Here is an 18,498-nt window from a genome sequence, read left to right as displayed (position 1 = left end):
TGCTGTCAGGTGATCAACAGTGACGCTGCAGGTTGGACCAAGGCCAGAATAAGAGGGTAAAAATTGTGGTTTGTGCCCCTGTTGACCCCACCCACCAATCCTGATCAACTGCCTGAAAGATGTGTATGCAACCTGAACATGGTCATCCTAGCAGCAGCTTCTATGCTTGTGCAGACACAGCCAGTTCGGCAGTGCTGTATACTAATTCCAACAGATTTGTTTAGAAATACAAATTTGTATTAATGCAACTACAAACCTTTGAAAAATGTATTAAGTTGAAATTCTCTTGAATCAGACCTTGTGGTCAGTTTGCCAACATGGAGACTAAGGAAAAGTTTACCAGTTTGCCTGATCTTTACTATGCTGTATGATAAGTATCTTGTATGAAAATGCAACAATCAATCAGAATAATTAGAGTAATCATTTAGGGCACACTAGAACCTTCTATTAGTCAAAAGTATTCCAGTTCAAGACTCCAACCCATCTCAATTTCAGTTAGACAGTCAATAAGTCAGTGGCTAGATTCCCATTTGTTAAATGTCAGAGCCCTTAGACAAGACCCTGAACCCCAGGCTTAGCCAACATTAGCCTGATGCTTTTCACCTTTGTTTTGTGTGTGAATCTTTGTCCATGCAACCACTACACAAACAGTTACACACAACACCATTACAATCAAAACATGTAAGACCTCATTTTGGAACACAGGTCACAACTTTGGTTGACAGATTATTACAGTCTTGCTAATGTGAGGTACCCGGGAGCTTAGACTGAGTCAATGAGCACACAAAACAACCAATCTGTAATTGAAAACATGTTTATTTTCTGTTTCAGCTATTTATGACCTGGGTCTCTCCTTCTTGCCTTTGTAGAGAGCCAGCAGAGACACGTTGGCCACCTTCACCACCTTGAAACGAACACCAGGAATGTCACCAACGGCGTGACCTTTACGTCCAAAACCTGCCACCAAAACCTCATCGTTTTCCTGCAGGACAGGAAGGAGAGAAGGAAAATGAGTGACAAAGCATTATACTTTACACAAACATGGAGGATGGTTTCAGTAAACGTGATCTACGTATCGACAGGTTTTGTAGAATAAAGACATTATTCAGGGACTAGTTTCAAATTCTGCCAGTCTGACTAATTGCAGCTTTGTCTTCTCCTGCACATTGTACATGAATTCATGTCTCTGGCTGTTATTCGAATGTGTACACACTGCAGCAGTTTACCTCGATAAAGTTGAGGCAACCATCATTGGGGACGAAGGCAGTGATCTTCTTGCCGTTCTTGATGAGCTGAACTCTCACACATTTCCTGATAGCAGAGTTGGGCTGTTTAGCCTCTACACCGCTGCAGAAAGGAAACAACACGTTAAATTTAAACCAAATTAAAAAAAAAAATAAAGTAGAAAACATTTGCAGGAAATCAATTGTTACTTACACTTTCTCAAGGACAATTCCTTTGGCGTGAGAGGCTCCTCCGAAGGGGTTAGCCTTCAGGGCAGTGCCCAGATGGGCCTTCTTGTACTGTTTATCGTGCCATTTCTGCTCACGGCGGTGGTTACGGAGCTTCCTGGCTGTACGCAGACCACGACACTTTCCTGGAAGAAACAACCCACATGAAATTAAGTTAGAGAAAATACAGACTAAACATTTTTCAAAAATTATTGTTGAAACCAAACAATGCTGATGCAGAAAAAAAAACAATTGTAATACAAAAACATTTAAGATTTGAAAGTTCAAGTTAACTTTGCTTCATAGCTGAACTGTTGACTGTAAAATTCTGAGATATTTCATAACTGTTAAATCCAAGAGCACTTAAAGAGTACTAGCGAATTGTGTTGAAACATAAACCATTTCAAGAGCCACGTGAGAGCACTTATAAAAAACTGACAACTGCTACACAAGCAACAGGACTGACAACTAGTCATAAAGTGGTAAATTGGAAGCATGACCAGATTACACAAACTATACGCCGACAAAGATGTCTGCAAATAAAACACTGGGCACGGATTGCGAGTCTGTGTGCATTTTCGCATTGATGCTGTGGGAAAAGGATTAATTCAAGTTAATGTTAAAGTCTGGCCAAGTCAAACGATTGAGATTTACAGAGTTTATTAGCAAACAGATTAGATGTTTGCTTTACAGTCTTACAAATGCGCTCAGTGGGTTTTATATCGCTATGTTTCCAAAACGTCCACATTTGTGACAACTAGCGAAAGCTGTAAAGGGCTAAGCCCCAGGCAGCTACACGCCACTAAAACAAATGTTATCCGGCACGATAAAACCAAAGACTATTGTATTTCGTTACCCAATTTCTTAGAGAAATACTAAAAAAAAAAAGCACCACTACCAAACTATATTAAGAACGTAAGATGTGCTAAGCTAGTATGCTAATGCTAACATGCCGCTTATGTATTAGGCGTCATGGCCGCTCCACGTTGCGGATAAAGCCAAACGTAAAACTGAGCTTTTATATTGACCGACGAACATTTCAAACAACGAACATGTTAAAAACTGTTCATAAGCCACTTATATACAGCTCCGATGTGAACAATCATCGCAACACAGACGATATCGTTGCATTTAGAGGAACGATATAGACGTACCCATGATTGCAGAAGCGAGCCTGGGATGGAAAGGAAGGAACCAGGATGCACCGCTGCAATGTCTACTCCGAGGACCCCCGCCGGGGGTGGCTATGAGACATGCCTGACTGAAAATATGACTAAAATATTAAAAGTTTACTCAAACTAAACTGAAACGTATTTTATCATTTAGATTTTTAAATGAAATACAGATAAAACAGAAACATGAGAATTTTCATACGTTCTAATCAGACATATGGTTTGGTTTGTATAAAAATAATAGTCAGACCAGCACGTTCTCTATAGTCTCAATTTATTTACGCTAACGAGGTAAAATGATCAGAGATTGAAAGTCGGCTATACATAAATCGTTAACAACTGTATTTACGTGCAATTTTGAGCTTTACATTTTATGGTTATAAATGTACACTTTCTGCCAATCAGGCCTTCGGTATGTTTCATTGTTGGTGCGTTACGTATATTCATCTGTTAACACTAAACAATACAAAACATAACTAAAAACAGAGTATAGTATTTTAACAAGTTTGTAATACACCTTTTACTTAAATAAAACTACGAGTACTTCCACTACTAAAAATCATAAATCCCGATCAAAATTCAAGCTGCGTGTTAATAGGAAACTAAATTATTGTTTGGTGGGTGAGCACATTTTATAGGGAGCATAATGCTCGATTAAATAATAAAATTGCTGACAAAATGTTTTAGCGACTTCTGTTGCCATTAATCAGACAGCAGCAAAATAAGATTCAAAATCAGTGACGCATCCTTTGACAGGAAACCTCTCTTTATTTCACATCTTTATTTTATCGCCACTTTATTTTACTATAATAAAAAAGCAAATGTTGGGGGATACAAACCAGAAAGAAAAAATAACATTTATTATATTTCACATTTTGTGCTGAATCCTGCAAACACACTTTCAAAGGTAAAAAATATGGGAAAGGGCATTTTTTAGTAACTGTCCAAATGAGGGTCAAAGAAAAAACAGAAGCGGTCAACTAAAAAAAAAAACATTTTGAGCCATACTGAAAATAAAAAATTGTATGAAAAACATACAGTGGAAAACAGCCTGTCTTGCTCAACTCTGCTCTGCATTGACCTGATTGGCTGATTCATGAGTCTGTCAGGGGGGCTTAAAGACAGTGGGCTGATTAAAGTAGATTATAAGGGGCAGAGACTGTGTGCTGGCATCATAGTCTGGTCACCACAGCGATGGCTTCACTGTGGAAACACTGCTGCATCTTTCTCTTTGGTATGGTCCTCATCCTGCTCCTCCATCTGCAGTCATCTACCTGTCTCCACCAACAACATGCAGACAGGTAAGGGAAGAGACACAAAGCAGTGAACTTGATGAGTTTTGATGATTTTGACCTCTTCTGACTCTCTAATATCTGACTCTTGACATAATCAGCTCAACAATTACTAATGTGTCTGTACTACAGGCCCATAAGGGGGGACACTGATAGTGTTTGTGTTTAGTGACTTTTTGGGGCAGTGGAACAAGCTAAAAATTCAACTTGAGCTCAAGCAGTTATTAGTTGATGCTATCAAAAGTTAATTGGCAACTATTCTTCTAATCAAACAGTAGTTTTAATAATCAAACTAAACAAATCTCCACATTTTTATTATGCTCAGTTCTATATCACAATAAACCGAATATGTTTTAGTTTTATACTGTTGGTCAAATAAAACATCAAAGATATTTTCGATTGTCATATTTGACAATTGGAAAGTGTGAGTTATTCTAACATTTACAGACCACAAGACTAAGAAATTATTCTAGTAAATAATTTATTAAATAATCTGTGTTTAAAACAAACATTAGTGGCAGCCCATAACCAAATGTCTAGCGTATTATCACCTTAAAAGAAGTTATGTGCTGTTAAACATCTGTCTAGCTCTACATCCAGCAGACACAGAGAGTCCAACCTCGTGTTAGATCTGGTTTAACCTTCACCAACAAATGTTTGGCTTTTGAGCTGTTATATTTGTCAAATTACTTCATCATTTAGTCTTTGTGTCTGCCTGTGGTTTAATATTGGACAAAAAGCCTGTACTTGATTTATCGCAGCTTTTTTGTTAAAAATACCAGTGATGAAGGAAAAACTCAGGTTTTGTACTTAAGTAAAAGCATCATTAAAACAGTGTACAGACAATCCGTTACCTTGAGTGTAAAAAGTAACAGTAGTCATATACAGAATGGCCTATTTCAGAATATTACTAAATTATACCTATCGATGTATTAATATGAAAACATCAATAATAAATAAATATGTACTGATAGGTTATTGATCTACAATAATCTATAAAAAATGTAATAGTTGGTTTTAGTTTATAATAATCAATGTACAATACTTGAGTAAACATGCTTAGTTACTTACCACCACTGGAAAATACTGAACAATTTGATAAATGTACCACAAAGCCAAAATATTACACAAACCCGTATCCCAGTTTGCCCAGTTGTGTCCAAAGGACACCTCTTGATATACATCTGCTTTCAACCAATAGCATCTTCTCATTTCAGAGAAAGCAGAAAATGAATGTGTGAAGTTCACGGTGGTGAAGGAAGGTGTAGGAAATCTGACTTTACCAAAATCTTCACCAAAGCTTTAATTCGATTCCAGACGTTTTTCTTTGCTGTGATCTTTCCATAACCTTATTGTAGTTTTACAGAAAATTTCAAGCATTTTTTGGGGAGCTTACTTGTTAATTTATAATAATCAATGTACAATACTTGAGTAAACATGCTTAGTTACTTACCAACACGGGAAAATACTCTTGCATCTTGCATCTCGTGAACTGTGAACACTTTTCTGATAGGACTCTGATGCTTTGATGTTTTCTCCTTGACTTAGATTCTTGCTGCCTTGTACCTCACTTGTAAGTGCTAAATGACTAAATGTAAATGTACTTGTCTGACAATAGCCTTGACACAAGCTCTAGTCTGAACATATTGTTGCATTGTGTGTACTTGAAGTTCAAATAAACAGCTGTTGGTGTGTCGTTTTTTACAGTGTGCAGCAGCTGTTGGTAATAGAGGGAAAGGCTGTAAAACCTCCTCCTGGCCGAGAGCCACCCCATCATTCATGAAGTGTGTGTGTGTGTGTGTGTATACACTCATGATTGTATGATTATGTAATCCATGCAATCCCACAATCCACAGTCCTGTGCTCTGACCCATCACATAAGAGGAGCTAAATCTCTGTTTTTGGCTGCAGACACTCAGTGAATCACAGAGGATTTGACAAGTCTGTTTTTCCAAACAATGGACATTTAAAATACATTTGGTTCATGCTGAGGACAGGAGACTTGCTTTATTCAACTTTTACTCTGATGTTTTTCACTATGAAAGGCAGAAGTCCCTTGGACAAAGGTGGAGTGTGCATTGAGCTTGTTTAAATTAGATTATGGCTACCCAGACGATGCTCCAGCCTAACTGACCACAGCAGACACAACAGAGATAAATGAACAAACTTTATATTTTTCTGTGAAAAATCTACATGAATAGTCAGAGTAAAAGTAGAAAACAAACAAAAAAATCTCCAGTGGCCTGACTCATGACAAGACAAGGAGTTAATATTAAAATTTAATCTAACCCACAACCGTTCCCCAACTGTAGTCAAAGCAACACAATTCAAACACAGGGCAACAAGAGGAGAACTTAAACGCAGAGAGGCAGGCAGGAAAGTGGAGTAAAGTAACTAAAAGAAAAATGAATAAAATAAGCCACAGGCAGTAAATAACAGGAAACATGCAAAGGGGCAATAACAGGAGTCCACTCAATGCTCTGGCAATTCATTAAACAATAATGAAACTAGGAAAGGTAGAGAGGGGCAAATGAGGGAAAGGAGAAACAGGCATGTATGTGGATAGTGACATTCAGGGGGATTGGAAAAGGTGAACAGGTGGTCAGGTGCACGTGGGAAAAGTAGTGTTACAATCATGTAAAAATATGAGGCAGATTGGATCCTAGTCCAGACAGAAAAAACATGGGAAGATGAGCGAGCAGATGCAAACGGATTAACTTAAGGTTTCACAAAAACAGAAAGGCTTATTTAGACGCCAAGCCAGCACCACCAGACAAAGAGTCCAGACAGGACGGGATAAAAACTAGGCAAAAAAATAAAACAGAGTTCACAAATCCTGCAGATGAGAGGCACAGTTCAAATCAGGTTAACGTGGGAACACACACAGGTCATTGGAAGCTCAACAAAATAACTATACATACCAGGTGTGTGTGTGTGTGCATGGACACATTATGACACAAAGGACCCCACCTCTCCTATTTAGGAGCCCCAGACAGAAACACACAAAATAGCCACATATGATTATCTCACATCACGTTTATTGATTTTGGGATTGTGTTTTCCATCTTTTATGTCATTTTGCAAATGTCTTTGGCAATTCTGTCTCTATTTTACTATCTTTACATTTGTCTGTCCTTTTTCAAATGTTTTTCGTAATTATTCAAATATTGTTTGTCATTTTTTTTGTCCCTTATTAGTAATTTTTGTCTCTTTGCTGTTATTCTGTTTCTTTTCATTGACCTCTGTCACTTTTAAGTTATAAATATTCACAGTTATACAAAGACCCAGGCCCCCCAATCTGTCTGGCCCTTGTGCCCAATCAGCCTCTTTCCAAAAACCTCCATGTGTGTGGGAAGGTGAGAACAGAGCCAGGTGACCAGGGACAGAAGTACAACTGCTGACAGAGGGCAAAGGAACAGAGCAGACAAAAAAAGGGGACAGTTCTGTTGCTAGCAGGTGGTGGTCCTGCCCAGTCCTGCTGACCCAGATAAACTGACTGTTCAGGAGCTTCACCTGTAGATGAGTTTAGAAACAGCTTCCATAATGCCATCACATCAGCATTCAAATAGTTCAAAGGGATGTGAAAATAAGAATGCCTTCATATAAACTATGTGAATCCACATGTAAAGATAATGTATTTTTATCATTATGGCTTTGTGTGTACACAACAAAACCAACCAAAATCCATCTTTGCCATCTTTGGAGCATTATTAATTTAAACACTGAGGGTCCACGAATCCACCTTATGCAGGGAGGTGTAGAGTTTTGTTTATTATCTTAAGTCTGAGGTGTTTCATTAAAATGGCAACTATGGCTCGGGAGGTAGAGCAGTCACCACCAATCCCAAGGTGGTTGGTTCTGGCTCCTTCTGTCACTGTCTAGTATCCTTGAGCAACACGTCTGTGAGTGAGTTTATGTGTGTGATTGTTGTTTTAAATGGGCAAATGAGAAGCAGTGTAAAGTGCCTTTGATAGGAATAAGGTAGAAAAGAGCTACTGTATATATGTGCAGACCGTTTACAATTTACTCTGATGAGGTTAAGGTTGAGTCTTGTTTCATTCTGGCTGCAATCTGGGTCAGATCGGCTCCTCTCAGTACTAGTGTCAGACCAATCATTCTGTCTGTTACTAATCCACAGGGTCACTGGACCACCAGATGCATGCTGGGTGCTCGAAACCTCTTTCATCATTCTAATTTTAGCCTTAATGGTCTATATTGTTCAAACCTGTCATTATGCAACATTATATTTTAGTACCTGTTCTTAGCACTTCATTTAGTTTTATGAGACCCTGTTTCTATTGATAAGTGAGTATTTATGTCTGTTCTGGTATCTTAACATTAACTTTGGAATAACTGATTCACCATAGATAAGGCATTTAGAACATAGCCACAACAAAGAACTTTGTTTGTCTGTACTGCATATGAACATTTTCTTAATTAAGGTATTTGTAACAACTTAATAAGATGTTGAAAAGAAGAATTAAATAGATATAAATCTTAAAGAAAACAGACTACTTTAACAATAAATACAAGAAAGTAAAGCTGCAAAAAAAAAGGTGGGCTTGGGTTAAAAAGAAATGTGAAGAAATGATCATCAACATTAATCTGTTTTGATTGATCCCCCTGTCGCTTCTCTTTACAGTACTGCTGTCTCTGCATTCAGAGGTACGTCCGTATTAATCCTCTTGACTTCCCATAAACAGAGGTGCGTACACTTTAAAGTAAGGGAGCAGCACGACACTTCAATGTAGATCAACAAAATCAGAAGGAGTAAGCAATAAAATAAAAACATTTATGTTTGTACCTGTATCAAACTCATGCCTACAACAAGTATAACTCTTAATACCTGTAGAAAGAATACTCGATTGTGGCATTATATTTAGTGATACTCAACTTTAATGTTGCAGCAGGTAACAGTGGCGCTCATACACTAAAGAGTATAACTTCCTGCAACCCATCAAAATGTGTACCACTGAATATAACAACTGGAACATAGGGAAACTACATTTTTATCTAAAAATACACAGTACACACCTGAGCTATTATATGAAATAATAATTCATGCTGTTACTTACTGTTTCACCAGATGAAAAGACGACATGGGGTGATGGAGGGATGTGGATGGAGGGGAGTTTGCTACCTGCAGATGAGCCATTACTGCAGGTATAGACAGACAGTAACGGTGTTTATCTAAGTAAAAATAGTTTCACTGACTTTAGACTAAGAGGCGTAATGTGGTGATAAAAATACAGCACCGCATAGTGGTTTAGTGGCTCTAACAAAAATCCTTTAATTCTTTCAGATGAGTTAAACGGAAAAAAGAAGCAAAGTGACTTGCTATTAAGAGTTTTGTCTCCCCTGAGTTTTTGTGATGTGGGTGTGGGTCTGAATGAAAAAAAAATATGAGTAAGGACCTGGGTAAAATGCTCAGCAGTTTCTGAGGATGTAATTTGTAAAACAAACAAAAGCCCCTACTTCCTCTGAAAGTATTTGAAGTGGTTTCACCCTGCATGTCTCTCCTTTTCTCTCAAGGCTCCAGATGTATCACGAAGAAAGTTACTTCAGACTGCAGGAGCTGAAGTTCCCTTCCCTCCACTGAAGGTGACGTAGTCTGCAGACAGTTAACGAACTGCTGTCACTGAGTTACAATTGAAAAAGCATTTAGGCATTTTGACGTATGCTTACATAGCTTATAGTTACTTAAGTAAGTGATTAATTTGGGGTTCATACAGATGTTTTACTGTGGGGATTCTACAGTAGGTTTTGCCCAGTGAGGAGCTATAACAACAGTTTCTTTACCCACCAGGTGATGTCCAATGGGAAGCAGTGCATCCTTTTCCAGGCCAGGAAACTTTCAGTCCGCTTTGAGAAACAGAAGCAGCTGGACCTGACAGAGCGAACCTTTTCTCCTCAGACACCTGTCGATACCAGCCAGTCTGTCTGTCGCCAGGACAAGGCTACGTATGCACACGGTTTACCTCCATGACTGATGTACAGAAATCTTCAAAAGCATCAGAAAGTGTCAATCATTTAATATTATGCTGACAATTTTCTTCATTAGGCTCATAATGAGGTTTGGAGATGTGGACAATCTTAGAGGCCTGTCCATCAGGTTAGTCCCAACACGTGCCAATCATCCACCAAAATCTAAACTTGTAATGTTAATTATAAGTGAGATATGTCATCAAAGTGCATACTTATTAGACAGATTAAACCGTGTCCTTAATGTTTGCATTTCAATAACCCCTGATGGAGTTTTATTGTAAACAAACAAATTAATGTATGTTTACATTAAGGGTTAAGATCTTTTTTTTTTTATATATACATTTTAAAACCCTACATCCCCCACAATGTATATACCATGTTGAATCATACATAAAGTCACTGGGATCAGTCTCAGATGCTTCTTAGTCTAAATAAACAGTTGCTTATTTAATGTAACAACTTTATTGAACTTGTTTTTTGAAGTTCAATAAACACAATAAACTAGTAAATGGAAACTTGTATTTTTTTAATTGAACCAGCCTAAATTTATCTAAAGCCGACGGTACATTTAAGACTGAATGCAACCACAAGCACAAAGTGTCCTCTTGCCAGTCCCAAGTCTGGATAAGTGCAGAGGGTTGTGTCAGGAATGAAATGATAACTTCCACACCAAATCTGACTTCCATACCGAAACGGTCGGGGCCCAGGTTACCAACGACCGCCACCAGTGCTGTTGAACTACAGGGCGCCGGAAAGCACGTACATTTAATACTGAAAAGGTCATTGGACACCCAGAGACAACATGGCTGGATAAGAGAAAAGTGGATGTTGCTGATTTTATTTTATTTTAATGGGCCATGAATCTAAAAGTTTGACTAACCCTCCCCTTTTGTCCCAGACTGCAGCTGTCCAATGTTTTCTACGAGTCTTCGGGCCAGTGGTGGTTCTCGGTGGACAGCGTCTCTCTGCACTACAACTCTTCTGAGGAGGCTGTGTTCAACGTCAGTGAAGTGTACGCTCCAGCCTCCTCCTCCTACCACTGCCTCCATGTCAGCAACCTGCAGCGCTATGCTGCCCTGCTGCTGCCCAGCAATGAGCAGGCTCGCTGCTGGGCCATCACCTTCACTGACTTCCAGGTACCTGTCTGTTTCAGGAGTATCCGATTCCAGGCAAAGATGGCAGACTAGCAAATTTAGCAGGACATAGAAGATATTAGCCAGAAATTGTTGGATAGTATTAGGGAATGTGGTTAGTGATTAGGTTTGGGGAAAGCCACTGATCTAGTTAAAAGCCCCACAAGAATTCATAGTAATTATGCAGTCTCAGTGTTTTACTTTTCAACTATTTGTACATTTTTGTAGCACATTACTATGACTGGCACCTCTACTTTGATATGCATTCTTGCCCCATCTATTTTAAATCAAAAGGTCCCATGACGATAAAGCCCTCATATGTTGTATGTTCATTACATCACATTAAATTCAAGCATTTACATGCCGTGACACTGTACAATTATGCACCTGTCACTTTCCACTATTCAACTTTTATCCTTTTCTATAGTTGAATTAAAACCACCGTTTTTAAATGGCTTTCAAAATGTCTCAACTTACTCTTCAGATTCAGGCGTTCAATGTCACCTCTGGTAAATTTGCTCCTGCGAGCAGCTGCACCGCCTTCCTGACGCCGGCCATACTGATGGGCCTCATCACTTCCCTCATCCTGCTGCTGGTCCTGGCCTACGCCCTGCACATGGTCATCCACCTCAAACACATCGAGCGTGACGACGAACACAAAGCCGACATCTACTACCCTCAAACCCCTGAGCAATGCTGTGTAGAAAACGTCACTGAGAAAAATATGGAAAAATATCGGTAGTGCAACCAAGATAATTAGAGTATTTATACGCTTCACAAAGAGACAGTTTGCTGCAGAGAACTGACACTAAACGTCTGGTTTTATGATAAGGTTGGTTTGGGATTAAATTTTTCTAAACAGGTATTTATAGTGTTCTGTAATTTGCCTAAAAAATAAAATAAATAAAAATACTTCATATTGTGGCAGTTGTTTTCTGTATCTGTAACATCAGTACATTCATCTGGATTTTTGAAAGTACTGTACAACCAGAGTTGATTACCGAGGCATTTCAGTGTTTCTGAGGTAGTTGATGACTGCGAGTGTGTGTCAACATGTGCAAGCTAATGGAAAATGAAATTTCAATTTGATTGAAGGATTTCGTTTTAGCGTTTGCAGCCACAGATTTCCAGAGAGTCAGCTGAACAAGTTTGGTAAGGCACATGTGGAATTTATTTATCAGCTTTGGGGCAATATTCAAAAATACTCTGAGGAAGAAATAAAAAATGAGTACTCTTGTAAATAAATATAAATAAGTATATGCTCACTCTCCAATATATGACCCCAGTATCTCTTTTTGGTTATTTTTACTCTTTTTGGTTATTGTTCTGTGTCCCGTTTCATGGTGGAAGTAGCCTGATGTTTCACTTTAATAAAAGCACTACGATGAGACATCAAAGAAAGCATAAAGTATAAAATTATGTAACATAAAGTACCAAAAGCATACGTTCTTATTGTGTATAATAGCAAAGTTTAGAATATGTTCCTATTATTGATGCATTCATGTGTTCATCACTCTTATGACTATTGAGAACTCACTTCATACAGGAGCTTTGGCCCGGGGCCCTTCTGACCTCCGAGCGGCCAGAGTTTACCAATTCATCCACGTTGATTTTTGAATTGTTTGTTGCCGTCTCCGTTGTGGCCGCTGGGGGCGGTGATCCGTGTGAAGGCTTTCAAGCAGCCGTATTGATTTGCACGAAGAAGAATCTCCTGCGGATTTCAGTACCGTTGACAGCTATGTAGCTAACGCACCAACTACTAATCAACTGCTAAAATACTAGTGTATTGCGTTATTTAAAACATTGATTTGATTTCTGAAGTCCGTGCGTCGTTTATTTTTTGAATTAAACCCACTAAATAGTTGGTTTTCTCTCCCAGTTAGCATTGTGGCTAACCCATGTACCGTTAGCTCTAGGACGGCTCCCTAGCCAGGTGACCTCTCTGCCTGCCGTTCACCGTAGAACTGCCTTCTTCCCCCCGACGGGACTTCATGTTTAACCACCTCTGTGCTGCTCTCACGCTGTTTCCCCGACATCTCCTGTCGTTCTCACCCAGAACTTTGACCGGCGCCTGCCGCGTCCTCGGCAGGATGCAGCCAGCTGTGGTGAGGTGCCTACCGGGGGAGCCCAAACTCACCATCTCCTTCTCTCTGGACGGCAGCCACAAGCACATGCTGCGGGACCAGGACGAGCCACTGGGCAAGGCTCTGGTCCGGATCTCCAGCGGAGCCATCAAGAGCCAGGGGAAAGCTAAAAAGTCGAAGAAGAACCAGGTGCAGCAGCCGTGTAAAGCCTCGGAGCCCGTAGTGGTAAAGCTGTACCTCGACGGGCATGAGGTGCCCGACACCGTCCAGAACTCGGAGGCGTGGCAGGACGGAGCCGTGCTGCAGGTGGGAAACGTTAAATACTCAGTCCAAAGAAACCCACCCATCTTAACCACGGTTGAGCTCCCGGTTTCCTTGCTGGCCGGGTTCCCCGTATGTCCCAAACTGGAGGTAGAGTTTGGGAACATCGAAGACTGCGAGTTCACATGGTACAAAGCAAATATCCCAGCCACAAGGTAATTACACAGAAATAGTTAGTGTCCTTTAAAATGAGTCATTTAGCAGATGCAAATTTAAAATATTTACATTCTACTTAATAAAAACTGCAAGAGGAATGTTTCTTTATCCGAATTGGCAGAAAATAACAAAGCAAGCATATATATATATATATATATATATATATATATATATATATATATATATATATATATATATATATATATATATAAATAAAAAAAAGCAGGGATGAAACTAAGGCCCTGGGCAAGATCATAACCAAGCATAAACATAGATTATAAAGACACTGATCACTTTATTTAAAAAAAAAAGCCACAAGCTGCCCCCTGGACACTACTTGGTCAGTGTCCCAATGATAAGTCAGGATGAAAACACTGAAATCAAATTGCATAAAAAGAATTGTTGTCCTTCAATAAATCTTGGCTGCCTACAATAAATCTTGATTTACCACAACGCTGTTTGTTCAAATTAGACTGATGATTAGGCCGAAGTATAAAGTAACACAACCTCACATTTAATTTGAGTATTTGTGGAGTAACCAGCACTTATTTTCCCCTATGTTTAAATTTCAGCACTGAAGCTGCTGGTGAAGGTCAAGCTCAGGATACTAGTTGGATTCAGGTAGGATGTGGGAGAGTCCACATCCCATCCAATCAGGACATCGGCTGCCGACTCAAACTGCTCTGCACCCCCAGAGCTGGTAGTCGAAGTGGTGTGGCCAAGGAGGTGGTCTCTGTGGGAACTGTGGAAGCTGGACCAGGCGTGTGCACATTTGACAACAGGCATGCATTCACTGTGAAAGCTGCAGAATGGCCGACTATGAGGGTGGTGTCATATAATATCCTGGCTGATGTCTACGCCCAGACAGAACTGTCCAAGACGGTGCTTTACCCATACTGCGCCCCCTATGCCATGCAGCTGGACTACAGACAGAACTTGATCAAGAAGGAGCTGACCGGATACAACGCTGACATCATCTGTCTGCAGGAGGTCGACAAAGGTAATCACTGCTAAAAAAACTAGTGAATTGACAAGAAATTAACTAAAATTCATTTCTTAGTTACCATTTATTTGTTCATTTATCTTTTAGGTAGCAAGTGCGTTACTTTACCTGCGTCACTTTAACATCCACTTAGGCTCCCCTCCAATCAAGTGACCAAACTGTAAGAAAGGGAAAGTTTGCCAACATCATTTTCACTACAACCAGTTAATTTTACATTTATTAGCTATTTTCTGCAATGAGTGAACTGTTCCACCAAATGTTAGAACAAGTTATACACACGTTTTGCCAAGTATGTTTGTGTTTGTTTGTTTTTTTTAACTACATAAAGTTGCAATATCCAAATTGCTTAAATTGTTATTGCAACAACCCTGAAGTCATCAGCTGAAGAGAATCCATGCTTGAAAAATTAAACGCTCACATCTTCTTCTGTTAAGTACTATCATCTGGATACATGCCTCTGCTTTGTGACTTTTCTGATAGGAGTGTTTACAGACAGTCTCACTCCAGCTCTGGATGCCTTTGGTCTGGAGGGCATTTTCAGAATTAAACATAAGCAGCATGAAGGACTGGCCACTTTCTACCGCAGGTCAGGCCCGACAGCATCTATGTATCTATGCATTGTTTTTTTTCTATAAACATATAAGAAAGTTTTGTTTTGCCATGGGTAGGATGGTTGGGAGGATCAGTTTAACGCTGCAGAAACTGATTTTAGGCAAAACACAAAGACCTCGTGTTGTCTTCATTAAATAAACAACAAATTACACAGCCACCTTTCTTAATCTAATGTGGGGAAAGATCTACATGATGTTTAATATAATGTTATGTTAACTTTATCTTATAAATATATTTTTGATTTAAAAACTAGACAAAGCACAAATAATGCAGAACAAACCCTCTGTCAGGTACACAAGGACAGGCAACAGGTGACAGAAAGCGAAGTACAGTATGAAGTACAGTCTCAGCCCCTGAAACACATCTAAATCCAGGAGTGAATCCATTCATTTAAGCCATTGACCACTTGTTGTCTTTTAGGTCAAAGTTTCAGCTGCTGAGCAGCCATGACATCGTTTTGAGTGAAGCGTTGACCTCTGACCCCATCCATTCTAAACTTCTGGAGAAGGTTTCTGCCAACAGTGCCCTGAAGGAGAAGATCTTACAGAGGTCCACCTCCCTTCAGGTACTAGTGGACCACCTCTCAATGGGAGAGGACTTGGGAGTGGACTCAGACATATCTCATTGTTTTCTTATTTTGTCACAAAACAGAGAAATAGGTCTGAAGGTTGCAGGTTACTCTACATGAAACCTCCCTGAACACTGACTTTTCAAATGTCAGCCAAAACATTTTCTTCAGATTCCTGCTGCTTTTCAAATGCTCTAAAATGTATTCCGGCAAATAGCTATATAGTTTTTACGTTTTGGAAATTGGTCTGTAGCAACATCTAATATAGGCAGTTTATGATTTATGAATATGATGGTTTAAAATGGGTAAACATGGGATGGAGCTTCCCACAAGGATTTATGAAATTATGAAATTATTTTTTGCTCCAATTTTGTTAACGGTCAGGTTTGTGACTCACTCATTTGTCTGCAGGTCAGTGTGTTGGAAGACCTAAGCAAACCTGGCAGGAGGGTCTGTGTGGCCAACACCCACCTGTACTTTCACCCAAAAGGTAAAACCACAAATTTTTCTGTATAAACACACCTGAGTCACAGAGTAGAGGCTTAAACTGGAATAATTTGCTTTGAAGGAGGGAATGTTCGCTTGGTCCAGATGGGCATAGCTCTTCAACACCTGAGTCATGTGATAAACGAGGTTGCACCCGGAGCCCCGCTGGTCTTTTGCGGAGACTTCAACTCCATGCCTAACTCGGGTAAAAGCCTCTATCAGACCCGTGTCCTGCTTCCACGTGTGGACTTGATTTGGAAATAGAGCCGTATTTAGTGTGTGAGTCATGATTGTGTGTCTCACCCTCATGTCTCAGGTGTGTTTCAACTGCTCAGTGAGGTGGTCATTCCTCAGCAGCATGCAGACTGGAGCAGCTCAGGGCCCGAGGAGTCCTGCAGTATGGAGCTGGATTCTGCTTTCCCTCCTCTGCTGAGCGCCTGCGGAAAGCCAGCCTACACCAACTACGTGGGAGGATTTCATGGCTGCCTGGACTACATCTTCATACAGCCAGACAGCATGCAGGTACTAAAACTGATAATACTAATGCTGGTCCTACTACTACAGGTACTGAAACTTTATTAAATAATACATAGTAATATATTTTTTCCTTAATCCATCCTTTATTCCTTACTTTACTTTTGCAGTCTTTTACGCTGTCCTGCTTTTCTACATTCTTTCCTTTTTTCCTTCCCTCTTCTTTCTTTGTTCTTTCTGTCTTCCTTACCATATTCTTTCCTTTCTTACTTGTTTGCCTCCCTTTTTTCACACCTTTTTTTTCTTCCCTTGGGTTTTTTTCCCCGTTGTTTTATCATCTTTTCCTAGACGTTCGATGTATTAAATTGACTCCTCATATCTCCTTAACAGCAAGCTAACCTGCTCTGTGTGTGTGCGCAGGTGGAGCAGGTCATTCCTCTGCCAAGTCACCAAGAAGTCACCACGTACGAGGCTCTGCCCAGTGTGGCTCACCCCTCCGACCACATCGCCCTCATCTGTGATCTGCGGTGGAACCCCTGACTTCTGCCCTTCGACCACCTGGGAAGAAAATGTTATAACTATGCTTAAGAGATTGTGGATGAGCAGAGAAATAATCTCAGACCAAAGGAGGCTTGAAACTGCAAAATGTGATTAAGTTCACGTTGTATTATTTAAAGTTTTAATATACAATAATGAATTTTCATTAATGATGGTGTGTTGGCTTCTTTAAAGTAATGATTTGAATATTGATTGCTGTGGACACCCTTTTAAAGAGAAGAACACAAATGGCAAGTTGGAAGAAAAACTATACAGGTAAACTGGTCAAGTCAGAATTACAATGTGTTTAGTCAAAAATAGGGATTTTTAACATTTTTTTACTTGTCCTGTCTTACAAAGTTTTAGACATTTTTAGATTTTTACCTATCATACAATACCACAATCCAGTGTGCCCCAAATTTATTCTGCAGCACAATATCAAGCCCAAGCAACCTGAAAAATAAAGAAATTAAAAGCCAAGAAAAGGAAGGAGTCCTGCATCCATTGTTATGGCCCCAAAGAACCCTGATCTTACTATCAGCAGTAATTACGTGAAGAGACAGACAGACAATGTGTCCAACATTTAAAATCGCAATAGTGCGTAATTACGGTAAGGTCCATGTTTCGTCGCCACGCTGTTGTTCTCTAATTGGTAAGAAGTAGTGGGAAGGCGGAACCAGAGTATTTGGGACATACCATTGTGCCTTTAGGTAGGGGCGCTAAATAAGACATTTAATGTGTAGTTACAGAGTAGGTGGGACAACCACGATCTTTTGGCCTTTCTTCGTTAAGATCTAACCACAGACATCCCGTATATTGAGTTTTTTTATTATTGTATAGATTTGTGTTTATCAGTTAAAGCTCCCGTGGATCCTAAAATCCCCTTTGTCGGTGACAGCAGTGAGAGCCCGAACGTCAAGTGTGCAAGAGTTAATCAGCTTAAAGGGAAACCGGAGGATTTGGCTATTAAAATAAATGCAACACACAATATACTTTGATACTTTTAATATATTTTGGCCAGAATAGAGGTTCTCAGCATGTGGATCACCGCCCCTGGTAGTCTGTGAGGACATTCCATTAGTTCAAAATGAGCTATAATTTTCCATTAAATGCTAAAATGTCTCAGTTTTAACATCTGATAAGTTGTTTATGTTCTATTGTGAATAAAATATTGAAAATTATAATAGCAAATCATTGCATTCTGTTTTTACTTACATTTTACAC

At 39.6% G+C, this 18,498-nt stretch overlaps 3 protein-coding genes across 3 annotated transcripts; 2 read left to right on the top strand and 1 right to left on the bottom strand.

Moving 5' to 3' along the window:
• Positions 1–798: 798 nt before the first annotated feature.
• On the bottom strand, positions 799–2,713 carry rps23 (ribosomal protein S23). The gene is made up of 4 exons (XM_067505950.1): positions 2,606–2,713; positions 1,438–1,597; positions 1,227–1,347; positions 799–982 (listed from the first exon to the last, which is right to left on the bottom strand). The coding sequence occupies exons 1-4, from the start codon at positions 2,607–2,609 to the stop codon at positions 836–838; spliced, it is 432 nt and encodes a 143-aa protein (XP_067362051.1). The 5' UTR covers positions 2,610–2,713; the 3' UTR covers positions 799–835.
• A 486-nt stretch (positions 2,714–3,199) lies between these two features.
• Positions 3,200–11,929, top strand: atp6ap1la (ATPase H+ transporting accessory protein 1 like a). The gene is made up of 8 exons (XM_067505516.1): positions 3,200–3,924; positions 8,558–8,580; positions 9,002–9,078; positions 9,448–9,516; positions 9,722–9,876; positions 9,977–10,027; positions 10,799–11,036; positions 11,518–11,929. Exons 1-8 carry the CDS (start codon positions 3,818–3,820, stop codon positions 11,773–11,775), a joined length of 978 nt encoding a protein of 325 aa, XP_067361617.1. The 5' UTR covers positions 3,200–3,817; the 3' UTR covers positions 11,776–11,929.
• A 787-nt stretch (positions 11,930–12,716) lies between these two features.
• Positions 12,717–17,444, top strand: pde12 (phosphodiesterase 12). The gene is made up of 8 exons (XM_067505515.1): positions 12,717–13,593; positions 14,167–14,594; positions 15,078–15,183; positions 15,630–15,774; positions 16,189–16,267; positions 16,346–16,468; positions 16,580–16,785; positions 17,158–17,444. The coding sequence occupies exons 1-8, from the start codon at positions 13,025–13,027 to the stop codon at positions 17,275–17,277; spliced, it is 1,776 nt and encodes a 591-aa protein (XP_067361616.1). The 5' UTR covers positions 12,717–13,024; the 3' UTR covers positions 17,278–17,444.
• Positions 17,445–18,498: the final 1,054 nt, after the last annotated feature.

The sequence above is a fragment of the Channa argus genome, chromosome 5 (genome assembly GCF_033026475.1).
Source record: "Channa argus isolate prfri chromosome 5, Channa argus male v1.0, whole genome shotgun sequence".
NCBI classification, from domain to species: Eukaryota; Metazoa; Chordata; class Actinopteri; order Anabantiformes; family Channidae; genus Channa; species Channa argus.
The sequence above is the reverse complement of the archived record's forward strand: the minus strand, read 5'-3'. Positions and strand labels throughout refer to the sequence as shown.